At 37.7% G+C, this 20,908-nt stretch overlaps 1 protein-coding gene across 2 annotated transcripts in view; it reads right to left on the bottom strand.

Moving 5' to 3' along the window:
• Positions 1–20,908, bottom strand: part of CDC14A (cell division cycle 14A) — a 160,804-nt gene that overhangs the window by 90,120 nt on the left and 49,776 nt on the right. For both annotated transcript variants that reach the window (XM_012654860.1, XM_012654859.1), the window contains exon 5: positions 8,972–9,051. In XM_012654860.1, coding sequence (XP_012510314.1) covers positions 8,972–9,051 — 80 coding nt within the window. The remainder of the gene's footprint in view (positions 1–8,971; positions 9,052–20,908) is intronic.

Here is a 20,908-nt window from a genome sequence, read left to right as displayed (position 1 = left end):
TTTCAGCACTAACCAACATAATTATGAATAAGGTATTTTACATTCCTGTTTTATACTAAATCTTTGAAATCCAATGTACATTTTAAATTTATAACCTATATCAATTTGGACTAGACATATTTCAAGTGCTCACTAGTACATATAGCTAGTAGCTATCAGACTGGACAGTTCAACCCTAAGACTATATTTTATGTACACTTGGGAACTAGGCAATGCCTAAAATACTTTACACAGTTATTCACAGTACACCCTAGCTTCCAGTCTCTAAATAAATCCATGACATGTATGTACCAGCCACCAGGAAAAGAAAGAGATAGTCGCTTACATTATTGAGGACTACGAGATGAAAATATACTTGGTGAGAATTAGTGAGCAGAACAAAACCATCTCCCACTCATGAAAGAGCAAACTCAGGTGGCTTCCTGGAACAGGGCCAAAAGCTAAACACAACCAGTACCTAACAGAAAACATAACATAGAATCTCCTGCTTTTCAGATTTAACACAAAGCTATACATTAATCACTTCACTCATCTCAAGAAACAGAGATAATGTGAAAATTCAATTCTTAAGTCATGGCTTAAAAGGTCACATAAAATCAGCAGAATAGAATCTGTCTAGAACTAGCAAAAACACGAGAAAAACAGATCAAGAGCTGTGCTCTGGGCCTTTGATCAATATTTGACTGACACCCATTTAACCACGTTAATATTTCTTTAAAAATATAAATAACGGTTAATTGTCTTTAACTCAAGTATCAAAAATAATAGCTTTGCATTATAGACACTCAACAAAATAATAACTATTACTATGTTCATTAAAGTAAATGATTGCAATCTTATTCCAAATCATCTTTATTAACTAAGGCTGGCTACGGGAAAGGTACTATAAAGAGTACAAAAAGTTTGGCACTAACCCTACTACAGAAAGTTTGGTAATATTGATCTGGAGCCATAAAAGCGGGAATAAAAAAAGTAGTCTGAGTCAATTGTCACAACACTGGAGCACTGTCTTGTTTCAGCAGCAAAAAACAGAACAGATGTAACTCACTGCCATGTGTGTACTTAACGGGTCATGCAGGCACTGACAGTGTTTCTATTCTCAGATGCTGCATAGTGGTGATTATTTACCACTGTAGCAAGGAAAAGCTGATAGTCTTTTCTCATGGTGGTCCAAGTTACTCAAATATGCCCCAGCTGTTAAGAATGGATTCAACAGGCCGGGCATGGGGCTCACACCTGTAATCCTAGCACTCTGGGAGGCCAAGGCGGGTGGATCATTTGAGCTCAGGAGTTCGAGACCAGCCTAAGCAAGAGTGAGACCCACCCCTCTCTCCCGTCTCTACTAAAAATAGAAAAGAAATCAGTTGGACAACTAAAAATATAAGAAAAAATTAGCCGGGCATGTGGTGCATGCCTGTGGTCCCAGCTACTTGGGAGGCTGAGGCAGGAGGATCGCTTGAGCCCAGGAGTTTGAGGTTGCTGTGAGCTAGGATGACGCCACGGCACTCTAGCCCGGGCAACAGAGTGAGACTCTTGTCTCAAAAAAAAAAAGAATCAATTCAACAGTTAGGACTGGATAAGCCATCTATTTTCAACACTCAGGAAATTGGCACATCCTCACTATTCAAAACTAATGTGAATTCTTTTCCATTATATCAAGTTTCAAAAGCAAAAATTTATTAAAGATCCATGGGGCAGAACTGACCCCAAAGATCAAGCCTGAGAAACAGTGAGAATGAAAGGCACATCTTAAAAGAGCACACAATAAATTGCGTTTTCATATTTTTGATACTAAAGAGGAAAACATAGTAAGGAGAACTTTCCCTTTGAAGTACAAAGTTAATCGCTACACAAACTGACAAAAATCACAATGTCATATTTAAGCTAACAAATACCTGGTCCAATGTTTTATGTAAAGAGATATATTAATATTTTATAATAACATTTAACATCTACCAGCACATGTTTACTTTGCTTTAGAAGAAAAGGGGCAGCCTGATGCCAAGTCCTAAGTAGTTGACCCTTTTGAGCCTTTGTTAAAAGACCTACAAGTTCTGGCATGCCCGGAAGATCTAAAATAATTGCTTTTGAGATTTCCCATTAAGACTCAACCACATAGCTCAGCAACTGGGATACCACTAAGGGTCATCCCCCAAAGCACAACAAACACCTCCCTCAACACAGACATTATGGTCCATATTAATGCTAAATGTCATTAAAGGATTGCCCGGGGGAGGTCTGCGGGTCCTCAGTAAAGGGATGTTCTCTGGCCACACATCTGCTCTAAGAGAAAATTTGGATATTCCTGTTCATATTAGATAAAATACCACTATTTGATACGCCATCTATTTCCAAGACTCTCAGGAAATAGCACAAAAACAGTTCCACAAATGGCAGCATATTATTCTAATCCCAAGAGATTTTTGTTCCACAGAGGTGCGGATCAGGAAACGTGCCTCAGAGTGTTTCAGAACATTAGTTCTGCTGGATGTAAATAGAAACTGCAGGGCAGGAGGAAAGGAATCAGTACTTTGGAAAATTCTGGGTTACACAAGTTAAAAGATTACTTCATTACTCAGAACCATGCAGAATCTTTAAAATGGGAATGTGCTTTGCAAATCTCCAAGATGGAGAGTTCTAAAACTTATTTGATCATTCAATCTTTTTTTCTCTTTGCCATGTACCTTTTATAGAGCAGTAGTTCTCAATCTTGGCTGCACACTACAATCATGTAGGTAGCTTTTAAAAATCTCAATACCTCGGGCCAGGAGCGGTGGCTCACGCCTGTAATCCTAGCACTCTGGGAGGCCGAGGCGGGCGGATTGTTTGAGCTCAGGAGTTCGAAACCAGCCTGAGCAAGAGCGAGACCCCGTCTCTACTAAAAATGGAAAGAAATTAATCGGACAACTAAAAATATATAGAAACAATTAGCCGGGCATGGTGGCGCATGCCTGTAGTCCCAGCCTCCTCGGGAGGCTGAGGCAGAAGGATTGCTTGAGCCCAGGAGTTTGAGGTTGCTGTGAGCCAGGCTGACGCCACGGCACTCACTCTAGCCCGGGCAACAAAAGCGAGACTCTGTCTCAAAAAAAAAAAAAAATCTCAATACCTTGACTTCACCCCAGACTTCCCCTCAGACCAATTACATCAGAATTTCTAGGAGTGAAACCCAGGCACCAATAGTTTTTTTAAAGGTTCTCAGGTGTGCAGATAAGTTTGAGGACCAACATAACTTTGAGAAACACTGACCTATAAGTTCTAGCCTCTTCTCCAAGCTTAAAAAAAAAATTGCCACACAAAATTGCCTTCCTGGACCTATCCAGGAAGAGACCCACAAAAAAAAAAAAAAATAAAAACAAAAAACAACTAATGACTAGCAGTAGGCCATCCAACATTCGACTAGCTTTACTCCACTGGATGTCAACATGTCAACACAACAGCTTACCTCCACCCTACCTCCATACATAGTCATTATTTTCCATGCCATGCTTTTCATACATGTCTTCAAAACTAGGTCCCTAAATGTTATGTGTTGTCTGCATAATTTTATTCCCCATTTAATTTTCTATGTCATAGAAAAATTGGTTTTTAGCAGATTTAGGAATCATCACCAATACCAAAAATCTTACCAAGCCAATACATATGGGCCAGTAAACAAAGAAGTAGGTGTAAAATGAATTAAAAATCATAAAAGAGATCTAAAAGAAGAGTTGTACAATTTGGTTACGTTTTTTATGTTTTGTGAGACTTTAAATTTTCACCAACACTGTTACATGAGCACCTAATAACGTAGATTTGAAAACCACAGCCACTGACTGCCACAGAAACAATCTGGGGATTCCACTAAGGGCCAGTAGTCTTGTGGGACTTCAGGCAAGCCGCAATTAATACGACTTTGTAGAATGTTTGCTCAATAGTATACACTATAATTTGGTAGTACACTGAAAGAGAGAGAACCTAAAAAGATTCATACCAGGTTTGCCAATTCAAACTCTGCTGACTCTGACCCCAGAACTGAAAGGCCCCTGGCTCGTTTGCAGGTCAGCTGTCAAACCAACACTGAAGATGGACGACTCAAAGAATTAAAGTAGATGAAAAATACCCGTTTTCCTCTAGTTTTCAGCTAAAGTCACTCTTAATAAACACACTGGCTATTCTTAGTACAAGTGAGAATTACAGTTTTTGACACGAGTACCTTACAATTCAATGGAAGCCCTAAGACCGACTTGCAAACAGTAACATCACGACACTCCTCGAGTGTCACATAAGCCAGAAATTCATCTATCTCTAAAATCAACTATGCTTAATTTAATCAAGAATAGGCAGTAAAGCTATACAAATCTTTTTTTTAATTTGCCTCACTTTTAGTGTATTTTTAACTATAATTTTTAAAATTCTAAATATAAGTCCAAATAGAAAAAAATCAGATCATCCTTTTGGTTATATTAACACACCTACACTGTGAACATATTATATAATATCCTACTCTAATATGCCATTATACAAAACAACCTATGCCATATGAATGAAAAATTACAGCAACTAAAATCAGCACCTGGATTATTATTCTCCAGTTTTCATCCTAACATGAAAGGCATTCTATGAGGCCTACTCCTAACATCTTCTCCAATCTTCAGTTCCAGAGTTAAACCTCCTCCCTCAGTGTTCCCATAACACCTACCTTCTAACTCCAATAAAGCACTTTAGTTGTTTTACATACCTATACATTTATACAAACTACACACTGAGTTCCCCTGACGCAGGACCCAACCTGCCCTAACCGTCTTTAGATCCATAGGACCATCCCAGTGACTGGCACAGAAAAAGCAATAATAATAAATTAATGTACTTCTTCCCCTAGGACCCAAATAGGAAAAGAACCCAATCTTATCCTTCAAGAGAACAGTCAGCCATGCAAACAAATAATTATAATACAAGATGTTTGCTTTAATGATATATGTAGCATTGTAACACATAAAATATAATAGGGAATTACAGGCAAAGGACCTGCCAAGCTTCTCTATAAAAACAAGGAAAACCTTTAAAGAAATGATTGCCCAAATAAATGCTTGCTAAATGAATAAATATTGAAGAACAGCATTATTTAAATTCACAGTAGCCATAAAACTCCTTTATTAGAAAGACACTAAAATATATAGCACAAATGGGAACACAGGCATTTCACTGAAGAATGCATACGAACATACCAACCACACCTTCAACAAGCCTTCAAAATCATCTTCATTTTTTAAAAATTTTAAACAATAAAACAATTACATTTAAATGGAAGTGCCTTTAAGGCTTCTCATTTTTAATTAGCAGTAGTTGAAAATATCTAGACAATGAAGATAATTTTAAGTATAATTTAAAAAGAAATGGGGTAAAAAACCTGGTAGATGATAAAATCCAGATTATAATGATGACCAAGGCCATGACGGCTGTGCAGAGTTAGCACGAAGATGATTCTTGGTAATATTCCGTTAGTCTTAGTCTAGCCTGGGCTGTGGGCTAAAAACAACTCAGGTCTTCGCATAAAAAAAAAAATAAAGTTTCCAGAAACTACTAGTACTCTTTCAACTAAATCCTTCACTAAATTATAAATGCAGTACTTTGTGGTATCTTCTGCTTCAAATGTATGGTTTATGAAGAGTCTAGATTTAGAAATGCAGCTTAATGTAAATACAATTCTTGGTATCCTGTATTACCAGAAAGATACAACTTAGAGTTACATTCAAGGTCGAACTTTTAATAGGAAACAGGTGCCTAATTAAGGAACAAATGCCTCATGTGTTAAGCATTTTTTTTTCATATAATGAATACCTTTATGTAAACAGATTATTAAAGTCTCTTTATGTCTAACAACAATGCTATAATAATTTGTCACAGCATTTTCTCAGTTTCTTACTTTTAAAATACATTTGAGACCATGTGAACTAAAAAACTACAATTAAAATGAAGGACACGACCTATATATCTACCTGTAAGACACTGGTGAAATGCTTTCTTGTATGTTATACAGCAATAAGATAGAATGAGGAAGGAGGCTCTCTATGTACTAATATGGAAAGATAACCACGATGAGTTAGAAAATGTCTCTATTTACTTATACATGCATAAAGAAAATCTACAAGAATATAGAATCAACTAATACCAGAAGTTATCTGGAAAGGACTAGACAGATCAAGGGTGGGAGGGAGAATTTTCACTTAAACCTTCTCACATATTTTTTAAATTTCTGAACTAGGTTAATGTATTTATATCTTCAAATATTTAAATAAAAACATTTGTGTGAAAAAAATTTGGATAAATAAGCTACAATTGTGATCATCGTGATTTAATTCTATGTTAAGTGGTAATAATTTCCTTACTATCTTTCCTTCCATTCTGGCCTTTAATTAATTATTCAAAAATTCTAGTTCTCAGGAATCAAATTAATTACCTAGCACAAAAAAGGTAAAATATAATTATGCTTAAAGTAAGAACTAGTCCCTCCTCCGCCAATTTATTCATCTAAATTGACAATTAAGAATAGCCAGGCTTATCTGGCTAGTGAAACAGAAATGTATCTCCTTTAACTTCTGATTGGACATCATAAGCATTAAAATTAATATACACACTCCAGTTAAAAAAATTTAAAATAGTTACATTAGCCATTGGGCCTATTAATGGGCATTACAATTTTATAAATGTTACCACATTACAATTTCCAGGTGCATGTGTATTTTCAAAATTAAAAAAAAAAATTGCAAACACTTTTCCGATTTCAAAAACACATTAAAGTGCCCTCACTGTCCACAGGAAAAGTGCACCTGCAATCCCCACAGTAGGTGCCTCCTCTCACCAGACACTGTGTTCCGGCCACAGCGGACTTCTGAGGTTGGCTCAGACACAACACACATTTCCAGGGCTTTCCACAGGGCAAACCCATGCCTAACTTTCCCACCTCCATTCTCTATCTGCCAAACCCTTATCCATCTTTAAAAGCTTAGTTCAAATAAGTCTGACACTTTCATAAATCTTTGTCAGAATTAATCTTTATTTCTATTTTTATACAACCTAACTTGTTTACAATTAATTACAAGCCTCAGATCTACCCGCCCCTTCTAGAATGTGAGATCATTAGAAGAAATAACTCCTATTCATCTTTATAGCTTTAAGGATATCCTTGCGGATGTACTAGCAACAATGAGAAAAATAAAACCAGATACTGCAACTGGCAGAGGAGTAAGTGCACTACCTCATTTGAGTCCCCGATAGCTCTGAACCCATTTTACAGATAAGGAAACTGAGGCTCAGAGAGGCTAAGTAATTTGCCCAAGTTACTTTATACTTATTTACTACGGATTAGTAGGAAGCTTCATTCTGCTTCCTTTGAAGTGTCTCTGCCTCCAAAGTATGCACACTTAACCATTTGGCTTAGAAGTTAGATGAAGTTATTATCATTCTTACCTTTCCCAAAAAAATAGAATTGTATTTTACAAAGGACTTTCAAATTATAGGAGCCATTAGAAATGAAAGGAAAAACGAACTGCCTTTACCATTAACTCTCCTCTACATAACCTGTCACTTTTTACCTGTTCTTCAATGGCTAAAAAGCTCATACTCTAGGTTGCTTGAGGACATTTTCCTCTGGGGGTTGCAATCCAATACATTACCTCTTCCTTGCACTGAGATTAAGCACAGGAGGTGTTGCATTTTGTGCTTAATGCACACCTTGACACTCACTCAGGGCAATAAAATCCTGTGGTTTCAGAAACAGTGGTGGGAATCCCTTGGATCTAAAAGGATTTGGTCCTAATCTATTTTTTCAAATATTTACTAAAAGCACTTTTAAGTGTAAGGCACTGGGGCCTGCCCTCTGAGAGTTTACAGCAGAATGAGGAAGACAGACAAACAAAGATGTCTCCTCAGTCATCCGGTCTTTCTCTTGTTGTTGGTAATTATGAGAATAGTAAAAATAATAAGCAATATCCATGCTTGTAGATTTTGACATACAAATAAGCAAAAAGGCGAAAATATTAGAATGATTCACAGAGATGAGTGTTGTGGGAGTTTTGATGTATGTTACCTTTTAATTTTTAAACAAGCTCAAGTTTACCCCAAATTTTTAAAAGATCTTCTTTAAGTGATACTTGTAAAATATTCTTTTCCAACACTGTAATGAGAAAAAGTCTTCCTGAGGACGTCAGATTTGTGTGCTAAACAGATGATTTAAGGCCGGGCACGGTGGCTCATGCCTGTAATCCTAGCGCTCTGGGAGGCCGAGGCGGGAGGATCGCTCAAGGTCAGGAGTTCAAGACCAGCCTGAGCAAGAGTGAGACCCCGTCTCTACTAAAAATAGAAAGAGAAAAATATATAGAAAAAATTAGCCAGGCATGGTGGCGCATGCCTGTAGTCCCAGCTACTCGGGAGGCTGAGGCAGGAGGATCGCTTGAGCCCAGGAGTTTGAGGTTGCTGTGAGCTAGGCTGACGCCACGGCACTCTAACCTGGGCAACAGAGTGAGACTCTGTCTCAAAAAAAAAAAACCAGATGATTTAGGGTCCCACTAAACATGCACTCTAAGAAGGTACTTAGAGGATCTTATTCTATATCCCCAGCCCCTGACATACTCACAGCTCAATCAACACTCATGAAATTAAAGAATGAATAGATGGATCAATGATATAGATTACTGAAATCTAACAAATCTTGACATGGTTATTAGCTCATACATCAGGCACTTTTTGTACTTCAAGTAAACCGTCAAGATATAAAAAGGATTCAAGGGAAAAAATAAATTCCTAAAAGAAGAAAGCTATTTTATTCCTACTAGTTACAGGGGGAAAAACTCTGTAAAATAAAATAAGAAAGACTACCATCTCATTTCATTCCATGTAATAGTTACAATCCTAAGACAATTTCAAAACACCATTACCCAACTGTAAAGTAGTGAGCTCTCTAGTAAAAGTCTAGCCCATCTCACAAGCAATATACCTGAATGGAAGATAGGGGGGCTTTGAGTCAGATAGGAGTGCTCTGTAGGCTTCTTCTGGTGTCTTCTTTAAATAGATTACCTAAGACAGATAAATAGCAACATTTAGAATACCAAAGAATGACAGAAAACTAATTTAATTACTCACCAAATTTGCATTTCACTTCTTCCATTTTAAGTGACAACTGTCATGGTGATCGTGTTGATCTTTAGACAGCAACTGACCTGCAAAATTTCTTTTCAGCTTGAAGCTGAGCAAGAGTCTTTGGCTTAAGGATAGGTAAGGGCTTAGAGACTGAGGGCAGATCTACAAAGAGGCCCTCCTGGGCTGTTTACAAGGGTGCACAACAGACACAACGGCAGGACAGCTGCACTCCGTCATTACACCGTGTGCTCACCAAAGACCAATGCAGGCTTCCTTGTCAAACGTCACAGAAGATCTGCCCCGAGTTATTTCAGTGCTTGGTGGATTCTGAAAGTCATCTCACGGTGAGCACAATACCCATGGGAGGTCTACTGAAGTCTCTGTTTACTCTGAGGAAAGCCAGTATTGTTCTCTACATGCTCAATAAAATCGCAGTGAAATGTGTGCAGGTAAGAGCACTGGAAAACATATTGGCTTGACTCTTGATACCAGGAATACTTAAATCCCTCTGGTTCAGCATGATAATCTAATCTTAAACAAAGACACAAACAAAAAGGAGCTCTTAAAACCAGTGAACAACTTTCATTTAATCAACTTATCGACTCTGTAGTATATGCCAGGCACTGTGTCAGGTACTGGTACCTCCCTTAATAGAATTTATATTCTTGTGGGGCAAAAACAAGAATTAACAAAAATAAACATAGACTGAGTGCTGAAAAGAAAAGAAACAGGGTCCTGGAAAGAGAACAGAAAAGGGCTACTTGGGGTAGCCCAAGGTAGCCAGGGTAGTCGCTGGGTGACATTTAGGGTGAAAAAATGGAGGGGGAGATGCATGGGGAGAACTAAGGGAAAAGAGGAAGGACTTTCCAGGCAGTGGGAATGACAAGGGCAAGGATCCCTGAGGTGGGAAAGAGCTTAGAGAGTTGGACAGAGAGGTCATCGTGACTAGGGCAGGGAGAAGGAGGGAGGGAGAAGAAGGGAGGGAGGGAGGAAGGGCAGGAGAAAGCCACGCAGTGGCCAGGATGTGAAAAGCAATACGAACCCAAAAGAGTTTGGTTTCATTCAAGTGCAATTTAATTTTTTAATTCTTAGCTGAGGACATTGGTCCTTCTCCTCTATAGTTAAAATCGAATTTAATTCTTAAAGTCCTCTCTGCCTAGAATTAATGGCATTATTTCCTTTAATACGTCCCAACATCAAAACCCTATGCATTTCAGTGACAAGAATGGCAGAGTCCCAGTTCTTAAAAAGTAGGGTTTTGCTCTCTACTTAAAAAGCTTCTTTGAGCTTTAAGCTAGTCCCCTAGCAATATATTACATGTATTTACTTACTACTAATTTAAGTACTAGAAAACACCTCAATTCTGAATTCTCTAAAGAAAGAAAACTGAAATAAACAGATTTTTAAAAACTTCTAACTTTAATAACAAAGCCCATTACTTCACCTGGCAAGTAAACATGAAGGTCTGATAAAGTGCACACCAAGCAAAGCTAAACAGGCATGAAACAAGAACAACACTGAAAAGGAAATAACTGTAAAAGTGCAGCTAGACATGAGGCACCGAGTCTACAAATGGAGAATCACGACTCTAGCTGCAGTTCAAATAATTACAAAATTCCATTTAAACCAATCCTAACCTTAAAGACCATTTTCAGTAGCCAACGTTACAAAAGGGTTTTACTGTACCCTAATGGGTAGGTTATATAACAGAGTTGGTTATAATACAGTGATTTCTTAAGCCTAAAGATGCTGCAATATTTGAAAGGTGACTACGGCTGCTAAAAGGGAAAGCTGCTTGCAGAAACCTTCTGTGTATGGATTAGATAATTAAAGCTTATACAGCAACCATCGAAAACCAAAATACATTTCCCTCCTCGGGAGCAATTACGTTAATTCCCCTTAATTCTGAGGCAGTCTTTCTGCAGGAGGGAGGCACCAGCCCACATGAAGTACTTCTTTAGACTTGGCTACCCCACAGGGCTTTGCTCCTCATCTTACCTGCGTGACTTAGCACACATGACCCATGTTCGCACACTGTAAGATGAGAGCCTTTGTTTTTATTTTTATCCCAGCGCTCAATTATTGATAAGTGCAAAGTGAAACCCAACAGAGGCTATCTCAATTCCAGGAAGATTCCCGGGGCATCTTTTACAGGTTGACCTTTTACAACCTGAAGGTAGGTATGTGGGCAGAGTGGGGAAATGTTCTCCTGATAAATGAGTGTATTAGCGAATGAATGCATGCTGGCTCATTAAAATACCAAATTCTGTTTTTCCAGGAGAAAATATGTCATGCATTCCTATGCCACATCTTCTTAGACATGTCTCCTTATTAAAAAGAGAGAGAGTGAAGAAAGAAAGACAAGTTCAGATTAAAGCTCAGAAAGAAAGTAACATCTATTAAGCTGTCAAGGAATCTAAAGCTCAGAAAGGCAAGGAACTTGCGAAATTCACATTGTTGCTTCTATGATGGAATTAGAATTCGAACATAGATCTGACTCCAAAGCCCACAGTAATTCCATCACATCTGCTTGAAAATATAAACAGAGTTGGAAGCGTAACTATGGAAAAAAGACTCTTTCAAGTTCCTAAATGCCATTACACTAACTCTAACACTTAGATGACTTCGAACTGTTAACAGGTCATAGCTGTCACTGAGGAATAGGGCTGGGTGAAGATTAGAAGGAGAAAGGGGAACTTTCTACTTTAGATTTTCTACTATCACCACATTTCTTATATTTTGTGCAGACGCGTACAAATTTGTTTTTTAAATGTGAAGTAAATAAATCAGTTATAAAAACATTAAATGTGTATTCTTTCTAAAAATAAGGTCTATATTTAATGCTAAAAAATTTGTTACCTGATACTCTAATATTTCTAAAAATAGTTTCTGGAAAAAAAAAAATTTCAATGCATCTTCTAAATATACTGATTTTTTCCATTTCTGATTCTAAAGGGAAAAAAATCGGTGTCTACTCTTCTCACTAGGTATAAGCATTATGTAAACCCAAACCAGAAGAATTTTCCCAAAGTTTTGACTGATACCGCTTAATCAACACCATTCACATAGTGCTTGGTGTACCACACCAATTTACTAAGTGGTACATACCTCATTTGTATAAAATTGCCCACCTCTTGCCAAGAAACCTAGAAACCTTCTCAATAGAATAGCATTTAACAGGTACTTTTATTTTTAACTGCGTAGGAGTTAACCAATTAAAGTGATTCTTTTTCTGTTCAATTAACTTTGATGCCAGGTACCAAGGAGCCAAATAACTTTCAGTTTCTTTAATAAAAGATTCTTAAAGAGTTGGTATTCTAACAATATATTATCAATAGCTATAAGGTTTTTATTTAATGACATAATAAAAATTACAGTACTCACGCCAGTATAATTTATATTGTTTACCAACAAGCCAATGTTGCCCAAACTTCAATTAATCATGCATTAACTTTCCCAACTTCCAACACATGTACCATCTTGTATTACCATTTCTTTTTAAATAGACATACTCTTTTAATTTAAATCAATTTGATGTAAAATGTTTTATACCATTGCTATAATTGGAAAACCTGCCATTGAGTCTATACATAAATGAATATTAAAACACAACTCTTAAAACATTTGTGTATACCAAACATTGAGAAATAATGTAACAAATACCAAGTTTGTACTAATTTTATAGAGGAACACTAGACCAACATGGGATGTTAAATAAAATCCTCTTAGAATTCATCTGCAAATACTTCTAAATCATGTTTTTAACTAAATCCTAAGGTCATTGAATCCTTAAAGCTTGTCAAAAAATAATATATGTGAATTTTAGAAGCATTTTGGAATTTACAACTGTATTTCTCTACTCAAATAATTTAATCTCTCTGATACACAAGGGGTTATTCTTAAAACAACAAATAGCTTAATATAGAAGTCAAAACCGAATCTGAGTCATGAATATGCTAACGATCTTTCCCTGGGGACATCTGCCTCAAATGTTCCTATGTTTTTAGCTTTGTTTTTAGGTGTTATTGTTTCCCCAAAAAAGTTTTACTGCAAAGTGCTACACACACAAACACACACACACACACACACACACCCCTCAAATATATTTAAAATGAGACCTGTGTCCCTCTATTAATTATATTTATGTTTTGTGATTTGGAAAGTGGCAATACTCTTGAATATTCAATTTGGCCATCTGAGAGAGTATTCTTCAATTTTGACCGTTGATTTCCTGTTATTTGTTTAATATTTTACTTGTTTAAAAAAGAGGAAACAAATGCTGAGAACAGCCTTTCCCAGTTAGGTACTGCCACTGGAATATCGACATGATAGCTTTGAAATTAGCATTCCAACCATTTCTGAGTCAATTAAATTTCTTCAAAATAGAAGTTTCTAGAAAACAGATGTTACTACTTGAAAATAGTCTAAAAGCACTAAGATTTGCCAAACATGGAAGATTTATACCAAAAAGGAGACTTTCTTTAAAAGTTTCAGACAACTAGGTCTAGCATACACAGAATACTAAATGTGGACATCACAAAGATGTCACTATGATATGTGCTCTGGGCTCTAGCCCATTAATTAGTGGCCATGCTCGTGCCCTTTCCTCAGCACATGTAACTTAAAATTATCAGGCTTGCAAGACAGCAGTTGAGGACAGGGGCGTGCAGATGTAAGAAAATGTTTCTTTCTCTGATAAAGCTAACTGGTGTAGAGCACTCACTTGGTTTGAAAACACTGCTTCCTAATTGGCGTATCCCAACATCCCCCTTTCCCCACTGAGGTTCCTCCCAGTTAACCAGACTTATAATCTCAAAAGTCACCTTTGACTCTGGCCTCTCCTTCATTGAGCCACTCTCATCAAATCAATACCCAGACTGATTCTCTCTCCACAGTCTCTCTCAGCTAGGGGGTAGATCCAAGTTTGGGAAGCCAAAACACATCATTTGGGGAGAGAAGAACGAGGATACAATATCCTTTCAAATTTTGCAAAAATTTGTCCCTTCAACAACCTTGAGAGAGGGGCCTGAGCAAGTGAGAGCCCTGACTCTTAAGTTTCATTAGCTCTCCCGTGAATCAATGCTTGATCTTCCTTTTGTGATTATCATCATCACTTTTGAATCCTTACCACCATACTCTGGGACTAACACCGTTTCTCCACCTCCTCCTCCTGCCTACTCCAGTGGTGCCCTAGCAAGACTCTGAAGTTTCAATCCTGCTCAAAAAGCCCAACTGCCAACACTTCACCAAGATATGATCCCAGCTTACCTTTCCAGGTGACTCTGTCATTGTTCATCAAATGACCCCACCCTCTAGCTTGGACTCCTCACCATTCCCTAAACATACTTGATACCTTCTGGCATCTGAGGGGTTCTTTTTTCTGGAATACTCTCCTCACCACCTCTGCCTATTCAACTTATTCCCATTTCATTAGACCTAACTCAAACATCCCAGCTCCATGATGCCTTTCTTCTATAGCTCAGAACCCTTACTCTTAGGACTCCAAATATGACAAACAACTATAAAAGTGAAAATGATAGTAATAAAAACCAAAAGTCATACAGTGCCTACTATTGCCACGCACTATTCTAGGCACTTTACATTTGGCTCAGCAATCCTCACAATCACCCTGAGGTAGACCCCACTATTATCCCCATTTCCATGTTACACGTGAACCACTATCAATAGCTGAAGGTCACACGGTTAGGGCACGGTGGAGTCAGGCAGTCTGTCTCCCTCAGAGACACTCATAACCACTTCCTGATGAGCCCCTCACAGCTCTTTTGTGATGATTTTCCTTTAGACTAAAGTAGAAAGCTTCTGTAGTGCAGTAACCAAGTTTCTCATACCTTTATAAACTTGCCAATGCCTCCTATCAGCTAGATGCTCAGTAAACGTATGTTAGTGAGTGATTTCTTTAAACTTAGAAAGGTGAGAGTGCATCCACCCCAGAGGGTTAATTCAGCTTAATTAATAATTAGTGAATGAGATTTAAAAAAATGTGTCACTATAACTTTAGTGGTAATGTCCAGAGGGGCTAGTAAAATTAACTTTCCAAGCCCAGTTGTATGAGAGCATCAAACCAGGTAGAGTCAATTCTCCAACGTGCTACAGGACAAAGTAATAAAGAGACTGATTTAAAAAATAAAAACTCTGGCTCATATGATTTGTATTTGCTTACAGAAAGTATTTAGAGTCAAAGCATACTCCCTGATCTGGACATTCACTCTCCCACCTCCCTGTATCTGTTCTGAAGCTATACTCAGCCACTCCCAATACCTGATAAAAGGCAGCCAGCAGGAGGTAAAACAGAACACAAATCACCAGACCTGACAGTAATTCAATCAACGTGTATTTACTTAATGCTTACAATTGGCACAGGAACTGGCACGCATATGAGGACACCGGGAGAGTTTGCAACCGTGTTAAGGAGCTTAAAGACATTGATAGTAAGAGCTCTAAATGGGGTGGGGAATGGTCCAAGGTGACCAGACTTGACCTGAGCCTGCCTTGCATCATGGTAGCATTTAGATGGCCACCTCCTCCCTTTCCTTGGGATCACAGCTCTAAACTGGGACAGGCTTTTTGGAAACCTGATAAGATCAGGCCCCTGCCTTATGTTCTCAAAGCTCTCTGCCCTTCTCCTTCGAATTCTTACACCACTTTGTTTCTGTGGTTATTTGATTTAGTCTGTCTCCCCAGCTAGGCTGTAGGCTAATGAGAGCAGGGTTTCCATCTCTTCTGTATCTACAGTACTCAACACTGTGCCTGGCACACAGCACACACTGAAAACACGTTGGATGGTTGCACGAATAGCTGGCACTTTATGTGAGGAGAAGCATGACATAGACACAGAACACTGATCATCATCTAGACAGTAAGGCAGCAGAGCGTAGTGAGTGATTAGGTATCCAGAGTTCAGAGCCAACCTGCCTGGGTTCAAATCCAGGCTCTTTCACCTACAAGAGGCATGACATTGTCTATGCTTCTGTTTCCTTACCTGTGAAGTGGAGATAGTAACTGTAGCTGCCTCATGTTTGTCAGGAAGAGTAAACGATTTAATGACATATGTCAAGTGCTCAGAACTGTATCTAGCACATAGTTCTTCTATTATATGTAGCAAGGGACCACAGAAAGGAAAACTTTGCTCCCGAAATATTTTTTCTCCTTTTCACCCTCTATATCCATGTGAGGCTGCATTCACACTGTTACTTTCTCACACTTAAGCCCTGAAGCCTGTCTATGTACACGAACATCAAAACATGAAGTTGCAAACGTCCTTCGTAATTGCTACATATCAAAACCATAACACAAAGACCATCATTTAGTTCAACCCTCTTATTTTCAAGTACAGACATTGACCTTACCCTCAGTTCTGCTTCTTTGAACAGCCTCCCTAGTCTCCTGGTGCCTTAGTATCAACAACCATAAAATAAATGCCACTGGCCCGTGCTTTATCAAACCCATTGTCAAAATAACAGAAGGTCCCTGAGGTGGCCGTGTCCTTCTCCAACAAAGTACATGTAAGCAGAAGGGAGGTAATATTACTAGTACTTTACTCATTTTCTCATATTTGAACTTCTCGTGAACAAAAGAATAAGATTACCAAGCTGGGTTTGTTTTTAGGAAAGAAAAGCAATTACCAGTTACCTGCAAAGAATGAACCACAGAAGTCCATGGAAAGAATATCTATAAAAACACACTAAGAGAAAAGAAACTGCAAAAAGCTGAAATATAAAACTTTTAAAGTCTCTTCCTTGGCTCCCAAAACTTGTTGCTCAGACTTTTTAAATGTCAGAACACTTAATTTATAAACTGCTTTTTCCTGAAGACATTAAGTCTTGTCATACACAAGCACAAATAAAATGTTTTAATTTTATTTTTGGCCACATATTATTCTTAATCATTTCCTCCCATTATATCCAGTGACTGAGAAAACAATATCTGTATTCAACTTTACAATTTAAAAAAAAAAAAAGGAAGAAGTTATACATTTCTCAAATGTAGAAACAATTCTTCTTTTGTTCTAATTGCCTATGGAAATAGAAATATTCAGTGTTAAACCATCACTTACAAATGAGATAGGTCAGTCTGATTACAAACCAGAAATGCAACTATATATTTAAAATAATCTGTATTTTGTTCATTCTATTTTAAATCTGCCATGCTAAATAGTCTAATTAAAACAGAATAAGAATGAATGCATCTTATCTCCTACGGTCTTTGACTGAACATATTATAAAAGAAAGTAACTCACTCTTCCTGTTCTTCAAGTTTTGAGTCTATTACAAATCACAGATTATGAAGTCAGCAAAATGCAAGACAATGCGTCTGCTTAACAAATACAGAGGACAGACTAATTATAGAATAAAAGCAGAACCTGACATCAGGTCCCTATCTCCACTGCTTATTTATGCCCTAAAAATACTTAATTTCATATCCTTATAAGAACAAGGTCTAGAGATGACTATGCTTTTTGTCTGAGGTGATGTTTACTCTGAATTACTCATGTGACATCTAATCTGAAGTTGGGATTTGATGTACAGTCAACAAGGAGCAGACTTTGTTCTATGCATTTGAGAATTAGTTTGTAATAGAAATATTCCCCCACTCCTCTCATGGGTATAGTTAGAATAAAACCAGTGAGAATTCTTTGATGGGCAATTTAGGAGAATTACAGACAACATTAGCCACATGTGTCTTTCCATATAATTCGATGGGAGCCGGCATTTTCACAACCAGCCTAAAAAGATATCCTTCCAGAACTGACAACTATAGCCAGGACAAATACACATCTATTGCTAGCATTGGGTCGGTGACACTATGGTCTTCTTCTGCCTGAGGTGAGCTCACATTCCAACACAGACACCACTGAACTGGTTCTATCACATTGAAATAGCCCAACTCTCTATTAAGCAAACCAAGGAAACACCAAGCCAATGCTCTCAGCAGACAGACACCTAAGGGGACCTATTAAAGGGGGAAAGGAGAAAATGTTTGGTCCCAAGAAAACCTGAGTCCCTAGCCTCACACAAGCTGTTATGTTACAACATGCAGGTAACCATAACTTCGTACATCATCTATCACTGGTCATTGGAAGGCAGTCTCTATATAAAACACAAAAACAGACTCACTCCCAAATATCACTTGAATAATACACACTCTCAAATGGAATGGTTTCATGTTAAAAACTCCTGGTGCTGAGTTTCACTGCTTACTTCTGAGTATAGTATGAGCCTTATTTCAAAAAACCTTCCAAATGAAGAAAGAAAAGTGAAAAAAGGTAAGAAAAGTGTATTCTTTAAACCAATGACTGAATTTGATCAAGCTTAAAAGGCAACCAACCATCTATTTATGATGAAGATCTGATGTAGATATACTATAGTAGACTATGATACAATGTTTTAATCCTCTTAACACCTATTATCAATTATAAACCGTCCTTAACTTGCAAATAAACTATAGTCCAAAAGTGTATTTGTAAGAGATAATATTTTGAATTCTGAAAATATTTTCCCAAAGATATAATCTTAAGATTGTAAGTTTCCTAGGTTACTCTAAAAATGATAATATATTACATATTATAATTAAAATCATATACCTAAAATAAAATGTAGTAGGAGACATTATTTCAGAAACTTAAAACTAAAATAATCAAATTAAATAAATGTGTTTGCTTTTTAAATTCTCTTCCCTCAATACTAATATTTGAGGAAAAGCTAGATTAGAAAAACATGAGGAAATCAAAGAATATGTTTATAAGGACTCTAAAGTAAACCTTTAATTATTTCTAATGTTTTGATTGGTACTTTGTTATATATAATTCCACTTTGAAATGCATAACTGTTCTCAATATTTGGCATTATGATTAGGATTGATTGCAAATCTAAGGCAGTGAAAGGCAGGGCAAATATGAGAGGAGAAAGATTTTCTTGTTGTAACTAGAGAGAAATAATTGGGAAGAAAAGTAAACAAAAAGGTTCAAAAACTTTCTGGGTATACATAGGAGGAAGCCTACCAAACTTGCCAGGGATAGAACTCAGCGACGGTGGGTTGTTTCTCATCTACTTATGGCAACTTAAAGCAGCCCATTATCTCCTAGGAGGAGGGAAGGAGGTAGACCAGACAACCCAAGGTATTCATTTTAGTAACTACAGCATGTATCCGAGGGACTTTAAATAAAATTGTTTTTAAAATTAAAATTTTAAAAAGCCTTTTCAAATACCGCCATCTTATTCTTTTTCAAATTTTAAGAAGTTTGTGAGATGTTATCCAAACTTCTAAGACAGAAGCCACACAGCATGTGAACTAAATCTCAGGTCTAGAATCTCATAATAATTTGTAAGCCACTGTTCTTTGAATTTACGTAAGAAAAGAAAACTAACAATGAACATCAAAGGAGGAACCGGTTGTTCTCTTCCATTATTTACAAAAGACTTGTTGCTTAGAGAAAGCAGGAGAAACAAGAGTTCTGCCCACCAGTCAGATGTTTACAGACAGGATTCTGTGGCAATTTTTCTGTGCATTAGCCTGAACTGTTCAAACATATGCCACATGACAGGACTGTCCTTCAAGAAGATAACAGACCAGCCTGAGCAAGAGTGAGACCCTGTCTCTACTATAAATAGAAAGAAATTAGCCAAACAACTAAAAATAGAAAAAATTAGCGGGGCACAGTGGCGTGTGCCTGTAGTTCCAGCTACCTGGGAGGCTGAGGCAAGAGGATTGCTTAAGCCCAGGAGTTTGAGGTTGTTGTGAGCTAAGCTGTCGCCAAGGCACCCTAGCCCAGGCAACAGGGTGAGACTCTGTCTCAAAAAAAAAAAAAAAAAAAAAAGAAGATAATAGAATTAATCATTCTTAAATGTGCACAAATTTTTTAAGTAACCATGCTCGCTCCATACCTTAGTTTACTAATTCCACAAATAGTAGAATTGAAATGAGTAAAGGCAACTCCTTAAATAAAAGTAATTTAATTCTCAGTGTAATTCTATCAATTTTTTTAAAAAAGTAACTTTAACTCACCAACAAATCTATTGTATACACATCCAGTATACACAATATATATATAGGAAGTCTACCCACCTTCCCTACAGCTGCTGGGGACTTCTCTCCCATCCTGGCTCACTACTATAGGTAGACCTCACCACTTCCAGAAAACAGCCCCCCTTGACCCCTGGCCAGCAATTTCCCACCCCCATCTTTTGATCAACAGCAAGACTTGCACTGCAGGTTTACTAGTAGTAAGGAAAATGAGGAAGGGGAAGGAGAAAGGAAAAGAAGGAGATAAGCAGAGACTTCTCCACAGTTCTACACACAGGTAATTCATGTCTTCATTCATCAAAGAGTTACTGGTACCAGGCACCATAGAAAATAAAGATCAAAGCAAATATGTTCCTGACTTCATCGAGTATACCTTTTATATTATTTCAGATCTTCTAATCCAGGGGGTCCCAACTTTAAGTATTACTCGCAAAAACCTTTAAAGCTGTTTTAAGATATAGGTATCTTTGGCTGGGCGCAGTGGCTCATGCCTATAATACCAGCACTTTGGGGGGCCCAGGCAGGAGGATCGCTTGAGCCCAGGAGTTTGAGACCAGCCTGGGCAATACAAGAAGACCCTGTCTCTACAAAAAATTTTAAAAGTTAGCCAGGTGTGGGTGCACACGCCTGTAGTCCCAGTACTTTGGGAGGCTGAGGTGGGAGGATTGCTTGAACCCAGGAGTTCAAGGCTGCAGTGAACTATGATGAAGCCAGTGCACTCCAGCCTGGGCAACAGAGTGAGACCCTGTCTCTA

This window comes from Propithecus coquereli, unplaced genomic scaffold (assembly GCF_000956105.1).
Source record: "Propithecus coquereli isolate 6110/MARCELLA unplaced genomic scaffold, Pcoq_1.0 Scaffold45, whole genome shotgun sequence".
NCBI lineage: Eukaryota > Metazoa > Chordata > Mammalia > Primates > Indriidae > Propithecus > Propithecus coquereli.
This window is presented reverse-complemented; position numbering and strand designations above follow the sequence as displayed.